The following is a 21,275-nucleotide window of genomic DNA, read 5'->3' as shown; positions in this document are numbered from 1 at the left end:
AAAGAAAGAAAGAAAAAAAAAGAAAGAAACAACCCTCCTGTTTTTTTTTTTTTTTTTTTTTTCTTTCTTTTTCTTTTTTTTTTTCCAAAGGATCTGTCTCAGGAATTTAAAGCACATTTAAGACACACACACACTCACATAGCATAAGGAGGGGGGGAAAGCCTCTTCCCCTCCCCTTCTTGCAGAAAGCATGGAAGAAAGCTCCAGTTCTCCTGTTTCCCCTGTGGATAGCTTGGGGACCAGCGAAGAGGAGCTGGAGAGGCAGCCAAAGAGATTTGGCAGGAAGAGAAGATACAGTAAGAAATCCAGCGAAGATGGCAGCCCCAACCCAGGGAAGAGGGGGAAAAAGTCTAGCCCCAGCTCCCAGTCCTATGAAGAACTCCAGAGCCAGCGGATCCTGGCCAACGTCAGAGAGAGGCAGAGGACTCAGTCGCTCAACGAAGCCTTYGCAGCCTTGCGGAAAATCATCCCCACCTTGCCCTCCGACAAACTCAGCAAAATCCAGACCCTCAAGCTCGCCGCTCGGTATATAGACTTCCTCTACCAGGTGCTACAGAGCGACGAGATGGACAGTAAGATGACGAGCTGCAGCTACGTGGCCCACGAGCGGCTCAGCTACGCCTTCTCCGTGTGGAGGATGGAGGGCGCGTGGTCCATGTCGGCCTCCCACTAGCCACCGCCGGCGCACGCGAGCGAGCGAGGCGGCCGCCGGAGGGGTAGGTACCGCTGTCCCGCACCCCGGGGCTGCGGCACGCGGAGCCTTCGCGCCGGCGCGTGGGGCTGGGCGCCACGGGCGCGTTTGGGGATTGGGGGGGGACTGTGAAATTTGCCAGAAAGTGGTGCTTTGGGGAAGGATTTCTTAATTTTGTTCGGGAAAAAAATATATAAAAGAGGGATGGAAATGCCAAGGGTAGGAGAGCCTGCCAAAGGGATCCGGATCAGCTGCCCTAAGAAACCGAGTGTCGGGCACCCGCATCCTCGGCCGGCGGCCCCAGGGCGCTGGAGGGGGACCCGGTCCCCTCTCTGCTGCCTTCCCTTCGAGGACACGGGCTCTGYGGGCACAAAAAGCGACCAGAGGCAGCAGAAACCCCCCGTCCTGTTTCCGTCCCCTGCAGTTTCCCTTCCCCAAAGGCTCTGCTAGGCTGCACTGGGTTTCGGCTTTACTCCGAGCGCTCGGCTCTTCCTCATCCTTTTCCACTGCCGGAAAGCGACTTCCTCTTGGGCTGCTGTTTTAATGTGCTGGGGGAAAAAAAGAGGGGGTGAAAAAAAAAGGCTATAAAGCAAAGATTTTAACGACACCTCCGGCTCGTTAGGCAGAGCAGCTCTGCAGTTCATCAGGCGGCGTTGCGCCCGGTGCCTGGCTGGGGCTCGCGCGTGGGGCAGGCGCCGGCGCCCCGTCCCACACGAGGAGCGCGGGTTGCAGCTGCGGCCCCGCTACCTCGAGCTCGCCTCTCGCAGCACAGCACACGGCGCAAAAACGAGGCGAGTTCCTCGTGCGGGGGCTCAGTGCCTTAAAGCCGAAAGGAAAATTCATCCCAGCCCATCGGCCGTTTTTATAGCGTGTGTTTTTTCACTTGTGAAGAGACAAATCCATCTTTGTTTGATCCAAAATAAACGGCCCCCGGTTAGGAGCCTTGACACAATAACCGGGGGTTATTTGAAAAAAGCCAAGAAGTGTTTGAAAAAAAAATAGAAAAAGGGACTTACTGCTGGTGTAAAATGCCAGGCTAAAAATTATTCTGGAAACCACTTAAACACATATTTTTCACTCGTGTCTTGAATCATTCTGCATTTTAGGGCTGCAATAAAAGTTTCTGTGCATTCTTCTAGGAAGTCCCCAAAAGTTTAGTTTAAGTAAGAATAATAATAGTAATTACTCTAGCCATTGCATGCTTTCAGGAAATTAAAACTGTCTGCTACTTTGTTTTGTTTAAATAGGTGACTCTGCTGGCATTACTAGCGTTTTTATGGGCATTTCTAGCATTACCATTTTCTTGCACCCCATGCCCTAATTTCAAGTGTAAAAAGACCAAGTCAAGCTGCTTTTCCGAGAGATAAACTCCCTGTTTATAAAACTTAGTGCCTTTTCCCATGCTAATCTGGCTAGAAAGGCTGCAGCAAACAGATTAAAAAAAATACACGCACACAAAACCCAGGCTTCTTGTCAAAAGACAGATGTAAAATGTCCCAAACACATATTTCTTCAGTAGTTTAGATTGGCCGCATACTAAAGTGCTGTGATGGAACAACGCATTTATTCTGTTGTTTCCTAAATGATGTGCTGCCATTAGCCTTAGCATTCATTTTTTTTTTATTATTTTTTAATCTATTATCTGATACATATCTGTTCTTCTGTTTCAGACAACACTTTAGGGGCAAAAACCTGCTTTTTTTTTTTTTTTTTTTTTTTCCTAAGCACTTTTCAGAGTCACTGTCAATGGGATTACAACCAACACTGTCCTGACAAGGTGGATGTTAAATGTGGACCCTGGGAGACAGCTCCTTCATAAAAGAAACTCGGGGCAATGTTTTGGGGCATGTGAAAGCCATGAAAGAGGGGCAGACCCRGACGTGCTTTCCGCCTGCCCGGTGGGAAATTGCTATTTGGTGCCTTTTCTGAAGCACAGCTCCCAACCCGCTGGATGGAGGTGTGTTTTCGCGGGGTGTTTGCCCTCCCGCTTAGGGAGCGGGGTGTCCCCTTGCGTCACCCCGAGCCCCCCGATGTGCCCCGCTCACCTCGTCGTCCTCGGCGCCCGGGCGCGCGTGCACCGCGCGTGCGGTCGCGCTGTTGAAAACGCTGTTGACAAATGGCCTGGTGCGGTGCGGTGGGGTGTCAAATTCTCTCGCCTATGGCAGTGGGAAGCGCGGCCGCCGGCGGGGGAAAAATGGGTGAGAAACGCACGGAAAGGGGTGAGCGGTGTCACGGGGGTGGCCGGTGCTTCTGCACCCAGCGGCGCCTTTGGGAGAGGGGATCTGACCCTGGCTGGGGTGGCAAAAAATCCTTTAGGAAGTGGTTGCGTGAATTCAGGAATTCCTGCGCTTCTTAGGCATCGGCAAATGCCATGAATTTGGGGTGCGTGCAAARCAATGGGGATTTCCTTGGGGTTTTTTTGGAAGGAAAGTGGCAAGGGAGGATTTCTCTTGGACGGGGCTGTCATTGCCATTCAGCCGAAAAATCAGAGCAGCTCTTTGAGTAGAAAAATCAGAGTCTGGGAACTGGTAAAACACTGCCCGACCTCCGGCAATGCTAGTAGGCAACTGGTGCTCACCTCTGTGCAGGCAGAAGCTTTCCTGTTCTGCCCTGGGTAGGTAAAGACGCCCTGAATCCTGCTGTTTCYAGAGGACAGGCACAACTCCTCACTTCCATTCGCGCACCAGGCGGTCAGATGCTCCAGCGAATGCCTCCCCGTGCTTCTTTTCCCCRTCTCTGCCTCCTCGCCTCCAGCACCTGCGCTCCTTGCCTCGYAGCCGCCCTTTCCATTCCCTTCCGTATGTTCAAATCCTCTCAGCTGCACAAATATCGGGATAACAGAAAACAGGGATTTTGTCTTGCCTTGTGCCCCGCACTAAGGAAAAGCCGCCTCTAATCAGGATGCCAGGGACGRCGGGCGTAAAAGCCGGCACCAGAAGGAGCAAAGCTGCGGAAGCGGCAGCAAAGCGCGAATAGTGACGGAGCACGAGACCGGCCGGGCCAGCAGAACCCGTTTTCCATTTGCGCTGCTGTCCGTAGGCTTTGCAAGGAGCTCTAGGCTTTCCATGAGCTGGTACTTGGGTAAATTTTGCCATCGTTCTGCCTTTGGGGAGGCGAGGGCAACGCACGCGTGCGGGATGCGGCGTTCCTAGAACCGTYCCTTAAGAGATCCAGGGCCTTTTCCAGAACAAAACATTAGCATCCTATTTCATTTTATCCTCAAAGAAGCAAACAGATGTTATCTTTGCTGGCCCTGGGAACAACCTAATTCTATAGTTTATGAGAGGACTAGAGTTAGCTGGGGGTGTTGTGACACTGGAAATAAGCCCTTTTTTTGTCCCCAAAGCCCTATTTTTTTATACGCATCCTTCGAAAATGTAAATATGCTTCCTTGACTGGAAGGATTGTAAAGTTTGGTATTTACATTAATAGGTTTATAGCATGGGTTTCTTTCTTTTTTTTTTTTTTCATCTCAGTGCATTTAAAAGCCCAGCAAAATGCATTTCGGATCTTCTGTTTACGTTCCTGTCTTTTCCTGGGAAAGGATAAATCTGTCGCACAGCGCACACCAAACGCGTAGCGCTCAGCCAGCAAAAGCTCGAGCTCAGAGACCCTTGAAAGAGAGGGTGCAAGGAAAATTCTCGAGAGGAAACCCAAATGCAAAAGGCAAATCCGCTATGGACTATAGGCACATAAACTGATTGCCGATCGGAGGCGGTTAGAGGCACGCATGGAGCCTGAAACGCTGGATCAGAACTAAAGGATCATGCAGAGGAGCGGCAGAAACATGTTGTTACTTAATGCGCCGCAGCCAGCGCGGTGGTAAAAGTCCTGTCGTGACAGATGTGCATTGAAGGGTCATTAAGGGAACAGTAAATGCATACATTTTAGCTAAGTAGACCTAATTTGTCTCCAAATTAGTCATCTCCACGCTGGTCGCCTGCGCGGAGCAGCTCCAATTCTAAGAGCTTGGGAGCTTCGGTGTTAAAATCAAAGGGATGGTTGCAGCTCCTTCTGAGCAGCCACTGCCCTTTGCATCCCTACGTATAGGGCGTCAGGTGTATTTTACACAGGCACAAGTAATGGTAATAAATTAGCCTTAAAGATCTACTACAGCTTCTTACAGAGCAGGGACAGACCCTGCAACCACAGCTGAAATCTCTTCTGGGGACATTCCTTGTCACTCTTTCCTCCTGGCAATGTAATTATTTTTATAGCCATACTTTCTGAGAATCATTTCCATGTGGTTCGGCAGGACTTTGAAATCCCCGAGCCTAAAGCCTGCAGAATTTATGCCTCGCTGCAAGCCTTAGGAGCAGTTTGATGAGGCCGTGAACATGTAAGGGAACGCCACGACAGCGCCGAGCACAAAGCAGGCTCCGCATGCAATCAGGGAGTTACAGCTGCTGCACGGGCAAAGCAAACATTTTTGGTAGCTTTTTTCCCCCCATCCAGGCTTCACAGAAGATTAAGGGCGGAGGGAGGGGAGGAAATGATTAAAAAAATACCGTGCCATGAAAAGTGTGCTGGGTCCGATCGGCTGCTGGCTTGGAGCAGCCCTGCTGGTAGTCACTGGCTGCTGGTCCCACCAGGCATCTCAGTGGGTCACTTGAAGAGGCTTGGAGAGCGCTGCACACCAGCGCTCCTGATTCACTTCTTGGATGCAAGGAAAAACACCACATCCTCCAGCTGCATCCTAACAGCATCGCGCTAATTAACCACTAGGTCTCAAGAATTAAACTGTAAAAATATTTGCCAGAGGGGAAAAAATAAAATAAAATAAAATAAAATAAAAGCCCTCTGGGCTTGTCAGAGATGACCGCTCAGCATCAACAGCTGATCACATACGAGTAGATTAACTCAGCCAGCCAGCAAGCCCCAGCACCACGGCCCTTAACCGTGCTCCTCATCTCCCTGTCCTTAACCGTGTCCCCCAGGGACCCGCAGCCCCCAAGAAGCCCCCAGCATTCACAGTGGGTCTCCCAGGCGGCATCGCCGTGGGGCTGCAGCACTGCTGCGTGAAGAAAGCGGCGCCTCCAACTCCGTTTTAAGCCCCACAGAGTTTGGCCACTGCTCTAGTCCTGGTCCTACTGTGGGGCTCCTCTGGCCACAGGAGACTCCTCGCGTGGTCAAGGCTGCCCGATCTAGGCCAGGTTTTGTGATGGGCACGTCCTGCTCTGCGAGGGGAGCCCGTCTTGCCTTCCTCACTGCGCCAGGACGGGGCTTCTGCTGGGCAGAATCCTGTAGAACGGGGTAGCTGAGCAGAAAACCCCCTCTCCTCCAGCAAACACCCTGGCAGCTTCTTGTTATGTTCCTCTCGGTCTCACTAGTGTCACGGGTCCTTGCGTTTTCTCTGCACAAGTGTGTCCAGGAGAGAGCAGGGTGACGCTAGGCTCTTGTGTACATGTATCTTCAATGTTACCAAAGGAATTTGGGGGGGAATTTGATTTTAGTTTCTTGCGCTATGTACCGCAATGAGAGAAAAATAAAAAAACAAGGAGCATTTTGACTTATGCGGGGCAAATCCACCTTTCCCCCCTAAAAAGACGTTCGGCATAACCGCCCGGACCTCGCCAGGCAGAAGGCTGGGCTTCTACAACCCCCTGTCCGTCAGCGGGCGCTTTCCCTGCGCAGGGCTCGCGCAATTCGGGTGCAGCCTGGCCACGCTCGGAGGCGAGCGGCACCCTGCTCCTCTCGGGACACMTTCTGCAGCCATTAAAGCAATCTGCAATTATTTTTCTGGCTTCTGCCGCGTCTCCCTTAGCTCAAAGCGTCTCACTTGGGCGGGCTGCAGCGCAAGCAGCACCTTGGAAATCCTTGCTGCCCAAGGAGGCGGCCGCTAGATCGGCCCTGTTCCGCACAGCTTGCAAAAGTGACTGGACATCAAAAAGAAAATAACCCTTTTGCCCTGCACTATACATCGGAGCTGGAAATGAGCAATAGTCCCTCCTCTCCCTCCCGTTTCCTTCTCCTCCCAAGTTCTTCTCCTTTCCATCTTTTAACCACAGCTTGGAAAGAAGAAAGAGGGGGAAAAAAAAAAAAAAGAAAAAAGGTCTACTCGTTCAGCTTGATATATATTTACTGGAAGAGGTCCAGTGAGTCTGCACTAGCTTTAATTGAACTCTTARTAAGATAGTTTGCCTTTTTAACTGCTACCCCCAAGAAGAAACTTTACCATTTCCTTAAGAGATATAAGACTTGCCAAACGCATGCTCTAAAAATATATGAATTAGGCTTCTGATGATTTTGGCCACCAAAAATCCTCATGTAGTCGTTTATGTGATTATGCCTCCTCTTTAAGCGGTTCGGACCTCCTTGAAAAATCATATGTTTGTGCTTAAATCTAAATAAACCTAATTGCTGCAGCTAGGAGAGATGGAGCGATCGCAGCTTCCCTAGGACTCGTGGGAAGTGTCTGCTCCCCGAGCTTGGAGCACTTGGCAGGGGCAGGGGAGGTTGGACGGAGCAAGACGCGGGTTTGACGCCCAGTGTYGGAGTGCGGCGTTTGGGGCTGCTCRGGGGCAGACGGGCACCCAGGCAGCCCGACGCCGCCTTCGCCACGCTCGCGGGGCTGCCCCGTCCACGTCTCCACGGCATCCTGGYCGCTCGAGGTAACCCTGCCGGGCTCAGCAAAGCCCCGGCGGTCCCCGAYGGAGCTCCTGGGCTCTCTCGATGCTTCTTCCCTGCCTCCCCAAGGAATTTCAGCACCAGCTGATGCTGCGTGCAGTAGTCCCTCCACATTAGCCTCTTGGAGGCATCGCAAAGCGAGGAAACCTTCTACGCTCGCATGAGCACAAGCAAGCCCGGTTCCGACTGACCACATTCGATGCGTCCCGTGCGATCTCGTGATGTATCCTAGCAGCAAGTTGGGGCTCCCAGGAAGAAATCCCCAGTCAGGAAGAGATGCTAGGAAAGTACCATGGTCAYGTTACGAGGAAAGGGGAGTGGGCACACGGATTTCTTTACTGATTCTCTGTGTTTTATTGCTGTCCTGATGGCCTGATGCCTGATTCCTGGCTCATGCCAGCTTGGGACAGGATCCCCATTCACAGGCAATGTCTAAACTAACCCTTATTCTGAGCAGGACTGCTTTTATAATCTATGTCACTATTGCAAATGTAGCTGCCGTAGCAGAGGGCCCCTGCTGCAATGCGCCACGTCCAGGCGCGTGGGGAGCCCGGCGGGCCGAGCTGCAAACTCCAACGCGCGCATTTGGACGGCAAAGGGAAAAGGAAAAGGTGCCCTCAGGCTCCCCCGAGCAATCGGCACGGCCCAGGAAGTGCAGGGTTGCAGGACAGAGCCCCAGCATGGCACTTCGCTTGCTTCTGCCGGGTTGGCTTTGGGCTACACACCCATTTGTGGTGGGATTGCATTAGGAGGGCCGGTGGTGGCCTCGCAATTCCAAGACAGACTCTGTCGTAGAGCCCTGAGACCCCTGAGACTCCTGGTACCTAGTGCCACACGAAGCACTCCGGCTGATCTCACTCAACGCCTACAAGCATCTGATGCTGCCCAAGTGTTGGAGATGCCCCCACCCAAGCACGGCTGCAGACCAGGGTGCCGTCTTCCAGGGCAGACCATTCCTAAAGGCCAACAATACAGCCTCATCTCGGCAAACCTGCACGCCCAGTGGGGTCACTGCGAGAACGACAGTTTAGGGGCGCAACCTAATGTCCAAGTGAAAGAATTAGCCTAGAGGAAAGATATATTTTCAGCATGCCCAGCTCATCTCCCCTCTCTTTGTTGCTCCCTATCTTGCACAATCCTACCCTGATAACCAGACCCACCTTGGTGCTTTCTGAGCGACACGCACACAGGTTTCCATCACCCAAGTACCTTTTGCAAACTCTTGCCAGGCATTAAATCTTTTTTTCCTCTTCTGATGTGCACCAGCCCCGCGGGCAGCAGCTGTAGGAGGCAGGAAAGCGTCAGGCTACCTCTGTACGGGGTGGGTGATCTTCCACTGAGGTGCCATGGAGCATTCGAGACCATCTGCAGGGCACGGGAACGGGCGTTGCAAGTGCAGCATTGCTGTTTGGAGGGTCAGGAAAAAGCACCATGAACATTTTGCAAAAAGATACTGAGCCATAACATGATGCAATAAAATCASAGCAGACAAGATATATTAGCTTAAATAAATATAATGTATATTTATAAATATATATAATTCTAAAATGCGTTAGTATATATTTTTATTRATTTTAAGTGTGGAAAATGGGTATTCCACATGCACTAAGGCAATTTATTATTTTGTCTGAGGAGCTCAGGAAACTTCTAATACCACCTAGGTCCATTTTGCTTTAATTGTTAGCACAAGACTTCAGGCACAACCAGGCAATTTCCGTGCTCAAAGCTCTCCCCCAGCTCAGTGGGGTTTTACACACTGAGCAACCAGATATTTTGCAAGAGGTTTTTCATCCTTTGCCACRAGAAGGGCTGTTTAATAGATTCCTGTTATTACCAACACTAAATAATCTCTCTACTGCGTAGGTATCTGAAGCGTTCATGGTTGGGAGAGGAGCTGGAACACAGCTCAGGCTCTGCTTTCCAACCGCCTTCCCTGTAGGGAAGGAGCAAAATTGTACTTGTGTTTTGGTGCCACGAGGTGGTTGAGAACATCGGCGTTTGAGGCGCCCAAGCTGCAGTTTATGTCCCAAGCAAAAATAAGCTCAGGGTCTCTCTTCCCAGCAAGCAGCCCTCAAAAATTTTAAACTCACAATGTAGGGATCTACATCAGCACAATAACTAAAGGCGTGCGTGGTAGTAGCTCCTCGCTGGTTTAGGTCTTCATGCTGGGGAAATGACTGCGCAAGAAGACCCTATTGCCCTCAAATACATTTCTGATGGCCACTCTGGCCAGAAAACATTATCCACCTAAGCTGTGTGCGGGCAAGTGGGAACATCGGGCAGCATTTTCAGAATCAAATCGGGAGCTGAAAACGCACTGCAATGGGACTGAGTTAATTTGAAGGCTTTTTTCTTAAGTGTTTGGGTTTATTTATTTTATATTTTCTAAATCAGGCAATACCTTCGTTCCCAGAAGGCAGCAAAAAATAACTACTTCAAGGTGACTCAGTTGACTAAGGACAGACTCTCAAACACGTCTTTGATGCTCTTGAAAATTGCAGTCCTTGATTCTTAACAATAAATTATTTCAGAATTCAAGAGCAATATCTAGTTTAAAAAGACATAGTCTTCAAATGCATTTCTATGTGAATGTTCTGAAATAAGTCAAGCTCACAGCCCATTTTCTGGACTGTTTCCTAGCTCCACAACTTCCCCAGCCGTACAAATGGGCTGTGTTGCACTTCTGCTCCTCCGTGCCCTTTTTTTCTTCATCTTCACGTTTAACAGCCCTTGCATGCGCTTTCTGTGCGACGGCGCCTGAGAGATATTTGCATTTTTCCTTTCTTTCTAATGCAAAAGCTCTTTCTAGATAGGGAAGCCAGGAATCACCCGCACTCCGCCACCGCACCGCTCACCGCATGTCAGGCCTTGCTTATTTCAGGAGCCTCCCGAGAACAGCCTATGGAGCCCAAGTGCTCCAAAGGGACCAGAAAAGCAGGGCCAGGACGGGTGCCTCTCCCGCACCTCCCAAGGGCAGGGGGCAATGGGTGAGGGAGGGACCTGTCTCCTGCACAGCCTCAGGCTCCTCCACAACCTCGGCCGCTCACGGCTGCAACGCCACAGGACTTTTATCCCAGCAGGTCCAGAAGTTCTTGGAGAGGGCCAGCGGGCAGGCGAGGCCATTCCTCCAAGCTTAATTTTCTTAGGAAACTAAGCAAAATTAAAAAAAAAAAAAAGGGAGAGAGGAAGAAAAATGATATTTGGCAGCGCGCGGAGGGCGGGGATCCCTGCCAAGGCCTGGACAGCTGTACCTTCTTCGCTAGCAAGCTGTGGGATCAGCTGAAGGCTGCGCTCCACGCCAATGGGAGTTACCATAGCTGCCACATCGCACTGCGCTGATCCTCCCGCTGGGAGACACCTTAAAGAAACAAACCCAGCCTAACGGCTAGGCGAGCGCTCGCGCTTTGCAGTGCGAGCGCAGGAAAACTATGAGTGACCTCCTAGATGCTGCTTTTTTTCTTCTTCTTCTTCTGCTTTGCAGCCTCCCCTTTCCAAATGGCAGCRTTTGACGGCTGATGTCTCACCCAAAAGAGGGGCCAGGGCGGGAGGCGGTTTCTCCTGGGCTTGGTTTTGCTCTGCGCAACCCCGCTCACGTCGGGCCCCCTTCCCGCTCCCGGCTGCGGCCGGCTCCCTTCCTGCCGTCCCGAAATAGCCCAGGAAATGGTGCAAAGGCGCCGGCAGGCTGCGCGGGGCCGCAGCGGGCACCGTCCCGCGCCGCGCGTCCCGCTCCGAGGCCTCCCGCGCTCCTTGCGCAGGGACCCGGGAGCAGCAGGGAGGCGACCRGCGCCACAAAGCCAGACGCTCCCACATGATGTCTCTTTAAGCAGCTAAAGAAAACTGTCCTTATGTGTTTTTCAACAGCTTATTTAGTGTTTTCGCTTCTTTAGCTATTCCTCACCTGACATTCAAGCAGTCTTCTCGGGGCTCCAAGATTTTTCGCTTTCAGYAGAACCCCAGAAGCTCAACAAGAACCCACTGTGCGGGTTTTTGTTCTCCTTATGATGCCCGTTTCCCTTGAAGCCCTCTCCCGTAAAGACTTACGGRCGAGCCGTGCTTCTCCTGGGGCCCCCTGTGAGGAACTTCCTTGGGAGCAGGTCTGAGACATCCTGGCTGCTTTCCCCAGTGCCTCCTTAGGGCTCTTTAGGTGCACGATGCACAAACGGAGGCGCAGGCATCCCACTGACCAACGTATCCAGCTGCTCCCGGTTTTCCAGCAGCTCAGCACGACGTGCTTGCCCGGCTTGACAGCCCAGCAAAAGAGTCCGCTGGAGGAGCGAGGCTGGTGGAAAGCCAGGTCCTGCCCCGGGATCCGGCTGGCCCAGCACCTGCTGGCACTAGAGGGCAGGACACACTGCAGGAATGAGGGCCAGGCTCCGAGATAGCATCCCAAGGGCACATCAGCCAGCCGRGAGCAAAGCAGCCCTCATCCTGCCATCCTCAGCACAACAAGTTTCCCTGTTGCTTGGTTTAGGGTCAGGCTACCAAATGTCTCCTGGGGTGGGTATACTTTTGCTTTGTCTTTTTTTCTTTTTTTTTTTTTAATTAAAGTATTTCATTACTTTCTGCACCTCTGGCATTTTTCTTCTTTGTTTCCAATTAAGCCTCTATTGCTCTCTTTTCTTAAGAGGAGATTTTAGAGCAGCTCCCAGCAGAACAAGGAGAGATATTCTCCATTCCCGTAGCGGCAGCCACTTCTGACAAGTAGTCGGTATTTACCCATGTCGTGATAGGTGTCCTAGAGCGGCGCTCAGTGTGCAATGCTGCCACCAGCAAAATCCAGACAGGGATGGCTTGGGGAGAAAGGTAATCCTGTGGCTTGAGCAAGAAACCTCCTGGGATGTCAGGGGCCCCRTGCAGCCAGGCGCCGATCTTGTGATGCACACGAGTGTGGAAAACACTGCGGGCCGGCAAAGAAAGGTAGGGGAGGCAGCCGGCCCCAACTGAGGGGCTGAGCTCCTTTCACATGGAAGGATGCGGATGGATGCTGCCCACCTGAGCACCAGAGAGCTGCTGCGCCCAGCTGATGTGCTGCACTAGTGCAGCCCGTGGCCAGAGCCAGCGTGCCAAGGAAACTCGGCATTTTGGGGTTGAGGGACCTAAAAGCGGCTTTTGTGCRGCCCTAGGAGAACCTTTCAGGACCAAACTCAAGCAGGAAAGGACAAAATCCAAATATGCCAGTTCAAAAAGTTCTTATTTTGTTTCTTTTGTTGTTTTTGTTGTTTTCAACTGCACTTTGAGGATGGAGCCATCTTAGCTGTGTCGCTAGAGAGGAAGGGGAACGTCTGTAGCATCATCCTCAGCTGCCAGGAAACGGGGTCTTTCAAAGGATGGCAAGTTAGGGATCCTCTGCAAAATCGTTGGTTAGCGAAGAAGCTCCCGTGCTTGCCCCTCTTTGCCAAAATTCCCGTCTTTCCTGTGCTGCTTCAGCCTGGCTGGAGCAGGCTGATGTCGGAGCACTCCCTGGGTGCCACGGGGATTTTYGTCTAGTTTGGGGCTGGCAAGCTAAGGTTGGTTGCAGCTGCATTCCTTTTGTAGCAGATGTGTCCTAGGTGAGGGAGACTGTTCAGACCAGACTTGTGCCTGCAGCTTCGGGCAGCGCTTGGTGCCTCAGTTTCCCCGCCGGCACAGGGGAGCTGCTAAAGCTTTTCCTTCCAGTGCTCCTGTTTGCCTGCGCTGCTTGCAAGCTCTCCCTGAGACAAGACCTTCCTTCCTGCAGGGGAAATGTAGAAAAGGGACCCTACAGGCAACAGTCAGGTTTTATTGGCACTGAGCCCCGTTTTTCTGCTCAGACCTACGCCTTACCAGACAGAAAGTCCTTCTTGCTGAGTGTCCTTCTGTGGATAAGGACATTCCTGTGTATTTCTAGGTGCCTTTTGCAGGATCTGAGTCCTGCCAAATGGAAAACCGCTCTGCACCAGGGCCAGTCTCCGCGTAGCCTATCTGCAGCAATTTATATGCTTTTCACAGCTTCTCATTTCTGAAATCTAAATTACAGATGTGCACTTCAGATTTGGAGGGAGACAAAAAGGAAGTAAAAAGGTTAAACAGCTCTGTGAGTCACTCCAGTACGCAAGTTACTGTTGATTTAGAAACCTACCTCGGCAGTAAATACAGAATGAAGTTCTCTGAACTGTTTAACCTTTTGTATTCTGGCCAGTAAAACAAATAAGAAACCCCTCCAGAGTCAGGAAAGCAACAATCTCCAAAACACTACAGCAAAATTAGTACCGAAGAGAGCGTGACCTGAAATGAGTGACCTAAAGAAGCGGGGAGGAAAGAGAAAAGAGCAGACATGAAAGGCACGGAGACGGGCGGGCACACGAGCGGAGCAGATAGCGGAGTGAACGCCGAGTGCAGGCTGTGCTGATCCCCGGGAACGGGTCCAGCCAGCACAACGCAGCAAACAGCATGAGCAATGACTTTCCAAACAAGTGGAGGGAGACCGCACAGCCAAGCGTCCGTAATTTACGGCACCATGAAAAACAAAAAAAAAAAGCAAAAAAGAAAATACGGCCCCAAATCCTCCTTCCTGCCGACGCGCGGCTTCCATGCGAGAAGCGCAGGCACCCACTGCGCGTGAGGGGGCTTCCCTGGAGCTGCACAGACTCAATCCAGAATGCCCAGTACAATCCCGGATTGTTTGCTCAATTATTTCAGCTTTCTCGGGGCTAGAAGCACCAGGCTGAAGGGAAAACAAGCCTCAGCTGTGTAGCTCGGGAAAGGCTCCCTGTGTCACTGCAAACAGGAGCACAGTGCAGGCTGATGAGAAGCTTCGCTGGRGAGTTAGCTCCAGAGCACACAGACAGGCAAGACTTGTTATGCGCAGGGCTGCAAATGCGTTAGTGCTGAGGAAGCTCTGCAGAGGGCTGACACTAGATGCAGGGCAGGCTGCGCACTGGAAATGTCCTTATCCCGGGTTTTTTAAATTCTTGCAATTTTGGAAGACAGCTGGGGCGTGCAAACCCCGAGATCTCATTCAGTCTCTCAGCTTCCGTCTTCAAAGCACAGGGTGTAGCAACGGAAGGAGAGCTTTCCCTGGGATTTGAGGCTCTGAGTGGGAGTTTAGAGAAAGGCCAGCATCTGCTGATCTCAGGGTACCACCAAGAGAATACTGCACAAGGATCTCGAGGAGTTCACTTGGGCCGGAGCCATCCCGAGGCCGCCTGCTGGAGCAGGATTTCACTAAAAAGCCACACGAAGTGAGTGGAGGAGCCGAGGGCGCTTGAGAGTCCCAGCAGTTTTATCCTCCACCCGTCCCAGGGTGTTGGGGAYGTCTGGCTGCCTAAGAACTGGCCCCACATCCCCTGCACTTCCACTGTATACAATGCATGGTAGCAAATAGGTTGGGGCAATTGGGAGGATCCCTGACGATCAAGCCTTTAGAACGTGAGTTTTAAGGTTTCCTTAAATATTTGGGCATTTACCACAACAGGCACCATTTACCCACTGCAGCTGGGCTCTGAGCCTGCATCTGCTCTCAGGATAGGGGAGCGTGATAGTGAGGATCAAAGCTTGACAGTGCACCAGGGACCCAGCAAGAGGGCTTTTTGATGGGATGAAGCACAGAAAGGACAAAGGAGGCATCAAGGCTTTCAGATTAAAGGTGCTCTTGTGCCAGCAGCATGTTCCAGATCTGTGATTCTGTACCTTTGTCTCCCTGTTTGATTTGTTCAGGGTTTTCTTCTGTGCTGTAGCTCCCCTAACAGGGCAGTATTTACACACTGCAAAGAGCAGACGTGAAAATGTAGCCCGTTTTCTGCTGCAGCCCCGTACCAAGCGTGGTGAGGAAAGACGTGTTTTCCTGCAGTGCAACTATAGCAGAGAGCAGTGGCAGAGGGGAGTCATTCCTGGAGAATTAGGTGCCAGAGACACCCTGGGGAGTAGATGGGATAGAAGCAACAGATTCTTCCTGGGCAAGACAAATCTGCCCTGATTGCAGGGCAGGGTGAGTTTCCACAGCAAACATTACAGTGTTTGAAGCCTTGCGTGCGGGGAAGCTTTAAGAAATGAGATTAGTGAGATTGAGGGTGGGCACACAGGTAAATCTCCTTATCTGTATTAGTTGCTGGTATTTAGTTGAGCCTGACAGACAGCAAGGACCCCAGAACCAGGAGACAGCACAAAGTGGAGCTGGTGGAAGCTGAATGGAGAGCTGGGATCATCTCCTGCACCCTCCTCTTCGCTGCGCGATGGAGGAAGCACAGGGAGACGGAAGGCATCCTGCCCATGGCTCTGCACACGTGCAATGGGGCAAAGCTCCAGTCAAGGCAACAAACAGAGCTGCCCTTTGGTTACTGGTGTGTGGATGGAGCCATCCTGGTTTATATTGGAGACACCTGGGAGCACCAGTGCCTGGGTGTAAGAGAATCCCATAAGCAGAGGTGAAACAGTGAGGTGATGGCAACAGAGAGGAGGGACATCTCTGGGAGGAAAAGCGATGCCAATGATCCATTGTTGTCCGGAGCTGCTGTAATATTCCTTATTTCAGCCAGCTTTCTTACACCACCCTACTCGGTTTTGGTGGGGGGAGGAGGGAGGACAAGCAAACATTTGTAGATGAGTGCAAGTCATTTGTTCATACACATTAGGATGCTTTTCCAACATAACCTGCTCTGGAAGAAGAAGAAATCTTGTGGAATAACCCAGGACCATTTGCCAAAGAGGGAGTAAGGGGAGGGAAGCAAAGGAAGAAGAAAGTATTTAATAACTCCCAAATCATTTTTTAAAATTCATTAGCTATTATTTCAGCTGTGTGACCTCCTAAAGGGACTTTCTAGAGGTTCAGATTATGCAGTCGACTAAAAAAAAATAATAATAATAAAAATAAGTAATCTGTTCCCCCTGAAAGGGCAGAGATCTCTTTGCTCGGCCAAATCGCGTGGGATGTCGGGTTAGGTTTCCCGCAGGGGGCATGTATGTCCTTCCAGGACACAAATGTGGCCAGAACGCTACAGCAGCCTCAGCAAGCGACACGGCAGGCCCTGGGCATGGCACGAGAGAGAGAGAGAGAAGGAACAAGCATTTGCATTTATGCAGCGTGCTCCATTTGCAAGCGCTTCCTGCCAGCCCCATGGGGACTGAAGCACATCGCAAGGCCCCACAATTTCCATCTTCAGCTCAAGTGGGCTGCAACTTCAAGCATTTTACAGAGACCAACTTTCAACCAAGCATGCTAAGGGGCTTCTTYCTTCCTAGCTGAAATATTTGGGTAGGGGAAACTCTGAGGAAACTTTTTTCCCCATTTGCTTTTTTCCTATTGCTTCCTCCTCTAAGAAGAAGACCCTGTGTTCTATGAACCAGCCAATCTTCCTGAGCCATATATAAATATATACATATACACACACATCAACAAATATACATATATGTACATATACAGGCGAATGCTCTAGTATGGGTATATACAGGCACCGCTGAAGGGAGCGGTGTATGTATAGATATTCAGGCTGAGATGTGAGCATCTCATTCAACATGAGCATGCTGTCCAGAATAACTCCTTATAACAACAACTGGAGTTCAGCAGCTCCAAAAATATGTTCCTATTTATGAACCGGTGCAAACGGTAGTGGAATGAAAAAAGATCAAGTTAAATCACTCTACGCATTCTCTATTTCTCCATATCTATAGTGTATTAATACATAGAACTATGGCATCACAAATGTTGTATTTAGGCAGCATGTGTTCATAGGCCTGCATGCACAAACACACACACTTCTCTACACAGATGCCTAGGCTGATGCTTTTCCTATACAAAATCTGCAACTAGATTTCTTACTGAGCCTTGATTTCAATCACTGGACATGATGACCAGTCTTCCTCACTCGTCACAGACGGATATGTGCAATTTTAACGTGAGGCACAAGGAATTTTAGGTTAAAACTTTAAATTTCTGCAGCATTGCAAGAATAAGCTGCAGGTAGAATGCAGCTGTGGACAGCAGAAAAGCTTTTCAGTGTAAGTCACAAATCGGGGGCAAAGAGAGGAATGAGAAGCAGGATGGCAGCTATTTCGGTGAGAGGACCTGGTTCAAGGAGCACAAGCTCAGGTCGAGCACATAGTCTGCAAAGCCAAGGGCACTTACTGCTGTTTGGAGAGGAAGAGCATTGCCYAAATCAAAGCACAAAGTCGTTGCTTTGTGCACATACAGGAAGCTCTTCTCCCTCCCCTACCAAGAAAAAAAGAAGTTTGTGCCGCTGCCACAGTAATAGAGATTATTAGCTCATTGGGAACCTAGCAGGGTTCGGATTCAAAGGTTCAAATAAGTCCAGCTTGCAGCTGGCAAACCTAAATAAGACCAGCCAGCTGGTGTCGAGCTGAGTCATCCACAATAATTTGACTGCAAGTGTTGATTTAACACATTCATTTAAGCACCCAAACACAATAAAAGAAATCTGACAGCTGGAGTCAGGAATATTTACATCTGCCCTTTACAGAATGACAGGCTGGAAAAGACCATGGAAAATAACCTTTTTTTTTTTTTTTTTTTTTTCCTCCAAATAGCCTTCTGTGTGTATGTTGCTTAAATTCAACTTCTCAGTAGTCATTTGTGAGTCTATTCTGAATCAGCAAAGCATRCAACACATCTTAATGTATACATTAAAGCTCATTGACTTCAGCGGTATTAAGACACAAAGTTGAAAATCAAATGTGTAATCAAGTACTTTGCTAGAGGGAGACAAGCTGGGGACTTACTAGCTTCCTTCACTGAACTGCCCCTTTAACAAAGATATTTCATTGCAACCATGAGATCGAAAATTAGTAGCAAGGGAATCATGAACTTTTTTTTTTTTTTTTAACTTCTTACAAAGCTATAAATTCTAGAAAAGCTGTGGAAATTGAAATGAGAAGTCTAAAATGTCCTCTGGATAGCTTCCTTATACCAAAAAAACATGAAACATCAACATACAAAGGTGCTAGACAGCAACCTGAAAGTAACACCTCCCATGTGTGCATTTCCAGCCCACTGATGCCCATGAAGCACCATGTAGTAGTCTCCAGTGTAAAGGAGATTAAAGCCCCTAAGACTGCAGCTGGAGCAGGGAGAACTTGTAGCCGTGCAGCCCCSCGGAGCAAGTCTGGCTAGGATGGGGCAGCTAGCGGGCCAGCAAGGGCTCGCAGCACCATCTGACCTGACAACATGTCTCCAAAAGCRGTTCTGAGCAAGATTTTTCCCATTCCTGCTTCCCGTTACTTGCCTGCCCTCTGTCACCCCRTTAACAGCTTTAGGAAGGCTTGTAAAGCAGCCGGCCAACCCAAATCCAAATTACAAGCAATGATGCTTGTCTTACAAGTCTTGGAAAAACAGTGAATCACAGTTACTCAGCGCATGGACAGTGACTGGTGGGATACTATTATCTCTTCAGGAAACCATTCTCCTTGGGTAGGACGGTGACATCAGAAACCGCAAGAAAATAAAGATAAAATATTTCACCCGTGACGAGTCCATGAGGGAGATTAATAGCCATATTATTCACTGCAGCCACTTGATTGCTCCCYGCCTCTCCAGAAAGTCCTGTCATTGCCTTAATTAAGGTTCCTCTAGTAAACACCACAGCCCAAGGAGCATAAACAGCCCCAAGAACAACACAGACATGTACACATCTATGGGGCCAGAGCCAGCAGAGGCCAAGAGGTTTAAAGCAAAGCAAGCAACCCTGCTGAAAACTAGTGCAAAGGCAGACCCTGCAGGTGCTGGACCCCTTTTTGCTCTGCAAGTCATCTTACCTTGTGCCRCTTGTCCTGGGAAGGTCCTCCGATGCAAGCAGCAGCAGGATGGCCTGGAGGAGAAGGTGGCATCAGGGCTGCTTGTGAGCACCAGCGAGGTGGTGTATGTCAAACGTAACTCCTTCTGCATAAGGACAACACCCTATAATCCATATATTTTAAAGAGCAATTCTTGTCATWAAAAAAAAAAAAAAAAAAAAAAAAACAGAGTAGCTTTATTGAGTTCAGTGGAGTCAAGCAGGTTTATTCCAAGTGAGAATTTGGCCCCTTGACTTCCATGAATCTGCATAGATTAATCCCATATGGAGAGCTGGCCTAGTACAACCTCCTTAAAAGCCCTAGGAGATTAGTAACACATATAGTGAATCAYTGCTCGTTACTCAGAGTCTGGGTGGTTATCAAAACCCTGCACCTGCTGGGGTGCAAAATGCTGCTTGGCTTGGGCCAGGCAATTGAGAGYGCCGACTGCAGGGACCAAGGTGTGGTGAGCGAGGGCACATTCTTCTAACACTGCCTCCTGTCAGCAGGAGAGGTGCCAAAGCACCGCTCTTCTCCTCTGCAAATGTTTGTGTCAGTGATTCAGGATGCAAGTCCCCAGCTTTGCCAAAACCCAGGAACAGTGACATGCAGCTTGCTGCGCAAGCTAGCAGAAAAGGAAGTAATTCTCCGTCATGTTCTTGGCTTCTTGGGATGCTCTGTGAAGGACCTTCATGTGAAAATGGAGAGTCAAATCCTCAGGGTTCTGGGGAATCTGTCTTGGCACCACTTTGCCACTTTTGAAGAGGAAACACAGCTTCTTTCTTCACCACTCTAATACAAAAGAAAAACAAACAAACAAACAAACAAACAAACAAATAAATAAATAAATAAATAAATAAATAAATAAATAAATAAAAAGGGGGTGTTTTGCAGCAAATACCTCCAAGTCTTTCGCATGGCAGGCAAAGCTTCACTTCTCAGTGGCGTAGGAACAAGTACCAATTCTTTTTTGGGGGAATTAATCCATTTAAAGTTAAAATCACTTCACTTACATGACTGACCCTTTGCATGTGCACACACAAACACACACACACACACACACGTGTGCCTGTGGAGAGAGTTTTAAGCAGTTCYTTGTGTCGTACGGTTTAAAAACAGCAGAATAAATCTCTTCAAAGGAGGATGTTGATTTCTTTTTTAATTAAAATTTTAAAATTTAGATTTTGAAATGCAGGGTAAATAGTATGTATCCCCACACATTATTTGTGCAAAAACCTTATTCATGAACATGGGATGTCCATCCCATGACTGGCTGGAGCAGCCTCTCTTCGGCAGTGCTCTTGCACAGGGCAAGGTGACAGAAGAGAGCTCAGCATTGCGTGCAGAGGAGACACAGCATCAGTGTCAGGGTAAAAGAAATGCATAACCTTGCAATTCACTCACTCCAGATCTCTCTTCCAAGCCTTTCTGAAGTCAAGCATCTGGAATGTGATGTAATCTGAAGATTGATCATCAGCAGCACACATACAGCTGTGCACATCTGGTGCACAGGTGTTTCAGCTGCTATCTGTCAGTAACTGTATCAAACATTAAAAAGCACCCTGGGTTCATAAGGAAATCATACCTGTCCCACAGATTGTTCACAGGAGCCCATGAAATGCCATTGATTTTATGCAAACTGTCTCTGTTTTTTAATGGGTGGCCTCTACTTTTTTTTTTTTTTTTTTAATGGAATTTAAACCAGAGATGTTCTTTAAGAAGGAGGTTTCTTGCCATTGTTATTAGTTCTGCTGGCATTAGTCTCTGTAGTCTCTGTAGTTGAGCCGGTCATAATGGATGGCTGGCATCACCCATTTGCTGATTTACTCTCAGGTGCCAACCATACTACAAAGTCTCTGGGYTGCACTCCGGGCTAAAAAAAGGCTGAGACTGGTCCTCTCTGTGCACAACTATCTACAGACACATCAAGACTTGTTCCCATCCCCAAAGTACTTGATTTAAACAGGGCATGGACTGGAGGAGTGGGGAAATCAGCAAGAAGGGCCCAATCCTGAGCCAGTAAACGCTCCTCTTTCTTCACAGAGGGATGTGGTCATTCTTGAGGCTTGTAGATTGTGTTTGAATACATGCTGCAGGCAGGAAAAATACGCAGAGCAGAGCTGCTCGGTGTCAGAGGAAMAAGTGCCAGTGCTTTGGGGAAGAATAAATCCATTTCAAGTTAAAATCACTTCACTTTCACGACTGATCCTTTGSTGAT

The 21,275-nt window shown here is 49.5% G+C and overlaps 1 protein-coding gene across 1 annotated transcript in view; it reads left to right on the top strand.

Moving 5' to 3' along the window:
- The first annotated feature begins 190 nt into the window (after window positions 1-190).
- TWIST2 (twist family bHLH transcription factor 2) overlaps window positions 191-21,275 on the top strand; it is a 33,084-nt gene continuing 11,999 nt past the window's right edge. The window contains exon 1 of the mRNA XM_026033743.1: window positions 191-716. Coding sequence (XP_025889528.1) covers window positions 191-673 — 483 coding nt within the window. The 3' untranslated portion in view covers window positions 674-716. The remainder of the gene's footprint in view (window positions 717-21,275) is intronic.

Source organism: Nothoprocta perdicaria, unplaced genomic scaffold, assembly GCF_003342845.1.
Source record: "Nothoprocta perdicaria isolate Ctin4 unplaced genomic scaffold, notPer1 scaffold_132, whole genome shotgun sequence".
NCBI lineage: Eukaryota > Metazoa > Chordata > Aves > Tinamiformes > Tinamidae > Nothoprocta > Nothoprocta perdicaria.
Note: the sequence above shows the minus strand (reverse complement) of the source record. Positions and strands in the feature narration are given on the sequence as shown.